The 9,156-nt window shown below is 43.2% G+C and overlaps 1 protein-coding gene across 1 annotated transcript in view; it reads left to right on the top strand.

The window, feature by feature from the left end:
- mao (monoamine oxidase) overlaps positions 1-4,616 on the top strand; it is a 160,968-nt gene extending 156,352 nt beyond the window's left edge. Inside the window, exon 15 of the mRNA XM_080203830.1 lies at positions 296-4,616. Within this exon, the coding sequence (XP_080059956.1) occupies positions 296-451 (156 nt within the window). The 3' untranslated portion in view covers positions 452-4,616. The remainder of the gene's footprint in view (positions 1-295) is intronic.
- The last annotated feature ends 4,540 nt before the right edge of the window (positions 4,617-9,156 follow it).

Here is a 9,156-nt window from a genome sequence, read left to right on the forward strand (position 1 = left end):
TGTGTGCAAGACTCCCTCTCAGAACCCCTGTACACAGTGAAACAATTCGCTTCCTTCATTTTCAAACCTGAGCTTGCATAAAAACTGATGAAATTCTGGGATCTCTTTTCCAATGTGGTTGAGAATTCAAACATGTAACCTCCAGTTGTTGGCTTATTTTTTCAATTCTACCTTTGTCCTTCACGTGTTGAGCCTTCTGCGGAGCCCCCCCTGTTTGGTTAAAGTCTTGCTTGTGTTTTGAAAGTAGCTTTTCAGTTTGCTGGGTCTCTGACGTCGATCTAATTGTTTATTTCAGGATGTCCCTGCACTGCCTTTCAAGACGACATTCTGGGAGAGGAACCTGCCTTCGGTTTCAGGAAGTTTCACACTTCTCGGATGGTCAACGTTCCTCGCCTCTGCAGCTGCCGCAGGTCTCTTTGCATATCAGAAGGGACTGCTGAGAAAGAATTAAGTGGGGGATATTTCGGAGCCAGACCCGTCACCTCTTCCTAAGTGCACAGTTTCACAGTCACAATATGTCAGCTGTGAATCTTCTAAAAATATTTCTGCTCTGCTGATTCATACAATAATTTCATTTCCCATGAGGAAAACTACATAGGAAAATGTCATTGTGAATCTTTATTTCTTTGTATGCTCCATGAATTTTACTCTAACCCACTGGGACACAATGAGTCATAATTGAACTGGCTTTTGGTATTAGGAATCCATGCTTTTGCATCTATCTGCTTTCTTTTGTTACAATTTAGGTTAAATTTTTCTTGATTGGACAATTTACATTGACAAACTTCAGATTCAAACATATAGCTTTTCCTTGATGATTGCATTATTGTGTTCATGTATTCAGAGATAAATTTCTCTCTATAGTTCTGCCTATAGAGTAGCTGAACCTCAATACAGAAACCATTGCATAATATTTAGAACTAAGTATTATTTAAAAAAAATGACAATCCTCGTGGTTACCCATCTTACTGATACCTTTTTAAGCTCCTAAATTGTAACTAATGACTGTGAGATGCATATAAAATCTAATTAACAAAAATTTGAGAAAATGACACTCAAGTTTTGTACAGGGGTACTTGCTGGTATCGTACTTCATCTCCAGCTGTTGCTTCATCCCCACAGCCAATGTGAAAACCTGATTCATCCAGGCAGTAGACTTGAAGGCAACTAAGGCATTTTCATCTGTATACCAGGTTGATAAGGTTGTTAAGAAGGCATACGGTATGTTAGCTTTTATTGGTAGAGAGATTGAATTTCAGAGCCATGAGATCATGTTGCAACTGTACAAAACTTTGGTGAGGCCGCACTTGGAGTATTGCGTACTGTTCTGGTCGCTGCATTATAGGAAATATGTGGAAGCATTGGAAAGGGTGCAGAGGAGGTTTACCAGGATGTTGCCTGGTATGGTGGGAAGGTCTTATGAGGAAAGGGTGAGGGACTTGAGGTTGTTTTCATTAGAGAGAAGAAGGTTAAGAGGTGACCTAATTGAGGCTTACAAGGTGATCAGAGGATTAGACAGGGTGGACAGTGAGAGCCTTTTTTCTCGGATGGTGATGGCTAACATGAGGGGACATAGCTTTAAATTGAGGGGTGATAATTATAGGACGGATGTCAGAGGTAGGTTCTTTACTCAGAGGGTAGTGAGGGCGTGGAATGCCCTGCCCGCAGCAGTTGTGGACTCGCCAACTTTAAGGGCGTTCAAATGGTTATTGGATAGATATATGGATAACATTGGAATAGTTTAGGTTAGAGGGTCATTAGGTTGGTTCCACTGGTCGGCGCAACATCGAGGGCCGAAGGGCCTGTACTGCGCTGTAATGTTCTATGTTCTATGAGAAGGTGTGGATTTGTGGAGTCCACAAAAGTGGGAAATGTGCTGTGAATTAGGCAGGATGAAGGTTAATGTGTGATGTCAGTGGTTGACAGATGTGAGTAATCACATCCTGGGATATACAAGGCCGCCTCCGACATTGACTTTCACCCATCTCTAGTTAAGAGCATCACCAGTGATACACCTGTGGTTAGGCTGATTCTTACCTTTGCAATGGTTCGTGTTCGCCGGCTACTTCTTGACCTTGAGGCCACAATGCTTCTTGCTGCTCCAGGTCCTTCTTCCTCCTAGTCCTGTGCCAAGCTGTGGAGGGCCCTCCTTCTTATTTGAATGAGAACAATTATGAAGCGGGTTGCCTGCAGCCTGCATCATCGATGCCTCAGTGCATGTGTGAGTTTGACTTTTTAATGAGCATTCATGAGATGTAAATGATGGCAAATGTGGTTCCCAACACTGATCAGCAGGAAACTTGACCTGCCTTAACCTGCCATCAAAGTCAGAAGAACAGAATTCCAAACTAATTTCCCACCAGTAAAAAAATGACTTTCCATCACTGCCACAATTCCTGCTGCTCGCAGGAGTGGGAACATTCTGTCCAGTATTTCAATTATGCCTGCTGAGAGTGATCTTGGATAAGATCCTTTACAATGCTTAATAGGGAAGCTCATCTGAGCCTACATGTTCAGCCGTGTCCCACAGAGCGGTGCATACAACATTGGACACTATACGAACATTCAAGAAAGAGTGAACAAAAAACACAACATTGTTTCTCCTAGAGATAGTGGAGAATGGGGATTAGATAGGGGTCATGGGTAGAGAGGTGGTGTTGAGATGGCAGTGTGGGCTCGTTGGGCTGAAGGGCCTGTTTCCCAGGCTGATTTTGTTCTTTGTTCTTTGAAAAAGAATCAGCTATGATTGAATGGTGAAGCAGACTCGATGGGCTGAATGGCCGAATTCTGCTATGTTTTAAAAAAGAAACATCTCTAAATCACCATATAACCATAAATACATGCAAAGCATGAGGAGTGCAAGTATGTTTAAGCACTCAATCAGACTCAACAAATAACATAGATGCACACATGAATAAAATGAAATCAATGCAATGTGAAATATTTACATGTGAAATTTAAGTTTGAGAAACATCTGTGCCACCTTTCAGCCCTCAAGCCTTATGTTACCAGCAAGGTACTTAGGCAGGAAAGTTGTGGCCGTGGTGCAGTACCTCCCTGTTTGACCAGCAAGCTCTTCTCTAGCCAGCCTGTACCCACTGTGTCATCAGCCACAGCAAGTTTCACTACTGAAAAATTTCCCCAACACTGAACCGTACATGTTTTCCGTGACGGCCGCTGGCACTTATAATTTTAATTATAATCGTGTGGGAAATGAGAGCACAAGTGGCGCACAGTCCCAATTATGATGCTGAAAAGCAGGACACTAACAAAGTCTGAACCTCATCTTTCACAAGGAATTCATTTTGCTCGTGTCCTAATTTATAATTTATATTTAAAGGGTAGATTTATATTTAGATTTATTAAAATAACACCTAACTTTGTGTAACTTTAAATATCAAAAGCATGGTTCTGAATTTATTCAATTTTAATAATCAATACTATGGTACTTAGTTACAAATTTTTAAGTCAAATGAGCTTATTAGAAATCATACTGAAATAGACTGATAAGATCTTTGTGATCATTAGTGATTTAATCCTGACTTTCTGATTTACATTTGCGAATGAATGCCCTGGCAATCCTGATGCCCTTTTTTCTTTCAAATGTTCTTCCTTATTCAGATTGCCACATAATTATTGGAAATAAATCTAATTATACCAGAATAAACTAATTTAAGTTCTGGTCTAAATCCTAACCAGTCACTAATTGGGCAAAAAAATTGTTATGCCCTCTTAATAATTATGGTGGTGCTTTTAAAAGTTTAATAATGGAGCAAATTGAGATGGATTGAGAATATATTTACTGATTAAAAATCAGGACATAGATTGATGCTACAGAAGTCAAAACAGTGAGTTACCATTTTGTTAAACTCCTGTATTAAAAAAAGTGACATTACAGTGAAAATTCATGTCACCACAATTCCAAAATATTCAGACTATTTGTAAACATCAGTGTAAGTTCAGTGTAATTGTGCTAAAACAGATTTGGAAATACAGTGATGGGTAGTACAATTTGGGTATCAGTGTCTATGGTAAAATCAGTGTATTTGAACATTCTGCAGTGATGCTGATTCTGTCTTTTTCCCAAAGATATTGTGAGTCTAGTCTTTGTGCCTTATCCTCTTGTGCTGTTATCTTTTCTCAAGTGCCTATGTGACTCTTGTTCTTTCAGTGTGCACATTGACCAGCTGTACCATTTGAAGTTTTATATTGTCAGTTGTAACATCTTATTCCTGGACAGGTAACAGACAGTGTCAGTCTGATGACACCTGCATTGTGTAGATAGATGAATAAATCTGATTTTGAATTGTGTGCAAAGCTCACGCTAATGTCCGAACGGCTTGATAGATCTAATGATTTGGTTTTGCATAAGACCAGAATGGAAGGACATAGGTAATGTCTTACTGATCTCCAGAATGTTAACAACTAACGCAGGTAACTTTGAGAAGTAACAAGTAACTTGTGCTAGCAGTGTATTTCAGTACACTGAAATATTTGCTGCAGAATCTCGATCAACAAATCATGTGAGATCTAGCATTTTAAATCAACCTTGTGCTTATATGACATAAAATGAATACTGTTGGTTACTGATCTGATAATAAAACCATGTGAAAATATTGCTGGGTAAAAGTATTTTTGAAATGTGTAGTTCTTCCTTATTGGATCATACTGTATGCACCAAGAGTGTACGTGCAACTACGAAAAATCAATGGCGCAATGAGTTTATACCAGCAGCGTGAAATGGGCTTGAAGAGAATTGCCAAACCTTATTTTTCATTGTGCCTGATCTTTTTGTTTGAAATTTATAGAACAAAGAGACTTTGGTGCCATTTTACAACTGATCTACATAGGCATGAACCTGGTGACTTCACCTCTGAGGGGATATCAGAGGTGAGCAGCCAAGGTAGCCGTAACTTCCTAGACTCAAGGGGCACCAGGGAGAACACAGGGGTGTCAAAGAACTGCATCTCAGAGATGGGGGGACTGAGGCTCACTTTTGCTATCCGGAGGGGAGGTGGGAGAGGTTGCAGATGGGTGGGTTTGGAGGCTTTGGGTGGGTCACTCACTAACCTTTGCTCCAAGGGGATGTGCTGGCTGACAAACAGGCATCGCTTCCTGTGTCCTCCATGTTGGATTGTGTTCAAGCAGTAGCTGAAAGTAAAGTTTATTTGTTAGACACAAGTGAGGCTTATATTAACACTGCAGTTAAGTTAGTGTGAAATTCCCCTAATCGCCACACTCCGGTGCCTATTTGGACCAATACACCTAACCAGCATGTCTTTCAGGCTGTGGGAGGAAACTGGAGCACCTGGGGAAACCTACGCAGACATGGGGAGAATGTGCAAACTCCACAGACAGTGACCCAAGCTGGAAGCTGAACCTGGGTTCCTGGCACTATGAGGCAGCAGTGCTAACCACTGTGCCACTAGTGGGTGCCCTTCCTTATTGGGAGCTGCAAACAAGGTGGGAGGCAGCCACAAGAAGGGGACAGTACTAGGGGCAACTTTGAGGTTCTGAGGTCCTGTTGTGTGAGAGGCCAGGCTTCAGGGGCAGTACTGGGGAGCCATCTGCCTCATGAGGCATGAAGACCATCTCACTCAAGAAGATGAATGCAATGAAACCTACAACCATCACTGTGTCAATTGTGTGAGGCCAGAGAGGATGACTGGACAGGAAGTTTAACTGCACTTCTCTGTGAACTCTGACTACCAGACAGAGCAGTAAAACAACATTGTTCCCATGTAAGGCTGTTTAACTAGACAGCTTGAAGACCCCAAAGAATGAGGCTGCCCTTGCAGAAAATTGCTTGAAATGCTAATTCAACACCTCTCAACATTCAGCTGTGTCTCCTCAAGATGAATGTTGTTGTCAAACCTGACAAATCTTTGTCCAGCATGCCAGTTTAATAACCGGAGCTAGATCGAGTTGCACAGTCTGGAGCTGAAAGGTGACTCTTTGGAACACCAAGCCTCAAGAATGTAAAAGTGTCTTTCAAGTCAAATCTCAGCAGTACACAGCTCACAGTGTGGAGAACTCCCAGGCAAGGTATGATGGTGATAGCAGACACCACTCACCTTGTTCAATACTATGTCCGGCACCATTTTTGAGTTGCACTGACAGGATGCAGACCTTGTTGTCATTCATTCTCTGTTGAACTTTAGTGCTATCCTACATCGGGATTGATGTTATTTGGCGGGGGAGAGGTTGTGGAATGTGTAGGTCAGATGCATGTCCTGTGCCAAGCTCACCATTCCGGACGCCACCCTCGCAGCATCGGCCTCAGTGTGCCAGAATGATGGCACCATCTCCTCAGACAGAAGGCAATGGGACTCAGCCTTGCAGTCCATTCCTTCCTAACCCTCATGACTCTGCCTTTGTAACTTCAGCAGCTGTGGGATGACCTGATCTAGGGGCATATCATTGATCAGTGGCCCAGCAGAATCCAGGTCTCTGGCATCCCTCCACATTCTGGTTCCCTGGGACATCCCTGCCTCCACTTGCTATGGATCTTCAGCCATGAGGCACTCACCAGTGAGTGATCCAGCAGCCTGCCTACTTATTGAACGCACTGAGATGTGAATATCTGTGCGGGTGCCCAATGTGGGTGACAGCTGTGACACCTCTTCAACAGTAGGATCCGAGAAATCGCTCTCACAGCTGCTGGGGCCAGGGGTGCACAGGTAGTTCAGCCAGCTTGGCTGCTTTGCCTGCAAAAGAACAGAGGTTGCATTAGTGCATTACAGAGGCTAAAGGAGAGAAAATTGATTACTGGCTTGAAATTTGAAGAACAATTGAGTGTCTTGAGGATTCTCACATATTCCTGCTGCCCCCCCACTTCTGCAGGCACAGGCACATACTTCCTCCTCCCCTGCCAGCTCGCTCCTCAAAACACATTAAAGTTCTGAGCTCCAGCGTTACTCTGGTCTGCTTGCTCACACTTGTTGTGGTTTAGTATGTCTTGCAATGACACAGTCAGTGAGAGGGCAGGTGGGATTGTTGACATTTAAGATGGTGATGAAGTGCGGCAGGCTTGGGTCTTCAGTGGGAGTTGGAGTGTGAGGAGCATGGCAGCGAGTAAGGAGGGTCGTGGTGATTGGCGGGGAGGCCTCCTTAAAAGGTGTTGGCAAAGGCTGAAATGGCTGGGTCAGAGATGGAGTTGGAGCTGTGTGAGGGGGTCCAGAAAAAGACTGCCTGAGCGAAGAAGATTGCTCATCTTGTGGCACTGATGCCACATCCTCTTCTGCAGTGAGCTGGCACTCACAACAGCTGCCACTGCATCCCAGGTGGGGATGGTGACCTTCTTGGAAGGATGCCTTCTGGAACAGGAGTAGAGAGCATCCCGCTTCTGCTGCCCCCCATCCAGCAGTCTGGTCAGGGCTCCCTCTGAGAAACACAGCTTCCTGGCTGCCATCCCCTGCGGTCACTGTGAAACAAGTGCTGGGAAGCTATTAATATGGAGTTCCCCAGTGATTGCAGCAATTAAATTGAGCCAGGCTGGGCAAATCCATGAGTGTGGCGTGATTCTTGTAGTCACAAAAGCTTTGGTTAATCAGGCTCAAGATTTGGTCAGAAATTACGCTGGCAGGATTCACTCACCGGAACCGACATATCGCTAAACTCTGATAAGATCGTTCCTCACCACCCCTGCAATTTCAACATAGATATCCCTCACATCCTTTGAAGGTTGAGCATATTATTTGTTAACGACACCAGAAAAAATTTGAAGATATTCTACTTCCATTTCAGGAAAAAAATTAAAAACAACAACCTGACTTCATTCAGCACTGAGTTGGCAGCAGTCTCCCTACTGATTGTCATTTTACCATCTTATTCTCTTGCTAATATTTCTGATCTCAGCCTGTTACAGTGTTTCACTGAAGCCCAACGTAAGCTGAAGGAACAACACTTCATCTTTTAGTTTGGCACTTAGTCTTCTGGATTCAACATTGAGTTCAACAACTTAAAACCATTAACTCTATCCTCCATTCTGATTTTCCACCCCCTCCCCCGCGAGCCCCCCCAGCTCCCTAGGTTCTTCTCCTGTTTTTTTACTTTTAGAAAGTGCTGACCCTTTTCCTACTATTAATACATTCTACTAATTTGTTTTCAGACAGCACTGACCTTTATTCTGCTATTAACCATTGCTTTAGTCTTTAACATTATCATTACCACTCCCTTTGTCTTGTGTTCCATGACATTTTAGAATTTTTTTTTAGAATCCCTACAATTCCCTAGAAGGAGCCATTCAGCCCATCAAGTCTGCACCGACTACAATCCCACCCAGCCCCTATCCCTGTAGCCCCATGTATTCACCCTAACTAGTCCCCCTGACACTAAGTGGCAATTCAGCATGGCCAATCAACCTAACCTGCGTATCTTTGTCATTTAATCCATCATGCCCTCCAATTTATCTCTGATCATTTATTTTCCTCCAGCTCCTCCCACCACTGTAGTAGGTCAGATCTCAAACAATGATGATTCAAAGTATAGGAATGAGATAGAGAATCTGGTGAACTGATGTAGTGACAATAATGTCTCCCTCAATGTCAACAAAATGAAGGAGATTGTCATTGCCTTCATGAAGTGTAGAGGAGAACATGCCCCTGTCTACATCAACAGGGACGATGTAGAAAGGATCGAGAGCTTCAAATTTTTAGGTCTCCAGATCACCAACAGCCTGTCCTGGTCCCCCCATGCTGACACTATAGTTAAGAAAGCTCACCTATGCCTCTACTTTCTCAAAAGACTAAGGAAATTTGGCATGTCAACTACAACTCTCACCAATTTTTACAGATGCACCATAAAAAGCATTCCGTCTGATTTTATCACAGCTTGGTATGGCTCCTGCTCTGCCCAAGACCGCAAAGAACTACAAAAGGTTGTGAATATAATCCATCCCTCATGCAAACCAGCCTCCAACCATTGACTCTGTCTACACTTCCCACTGCCTCACCAAAGCAGCCAGCGTAATTAAGGACTCCACACACCCCGGACATTCTCTCTTCCATCTTCTTCCAATGGGAAAAAGATACAAAAGTCTGAGGTCATGTACCAACCTACACAAGAACAGTTTCTTCCCTGCTGCCACCAGACTTTTGAATGGACCTACTTTGCATTAAGTTGATCTTTCTCTACATTCTAGCTAGAACTGTGACA

This window comes from Carcharhinus amblyrhynchos, chromosome 15, assembly GCF_965287045.1.
Source record: "Carcharhinus amblyrhynchos chromosome 15, sCarAmb.v2.hapA, whole genome shotgun sequence".
Classification (NCBI taxonomy): domain Eukaryota; kingdom Metazoa; phylum Chordata; class Chondrichthyes; order Carcharhiniformes; family Carcharhinidae; genus Carcharhinus; species Carcharhinus amblyrhynchos.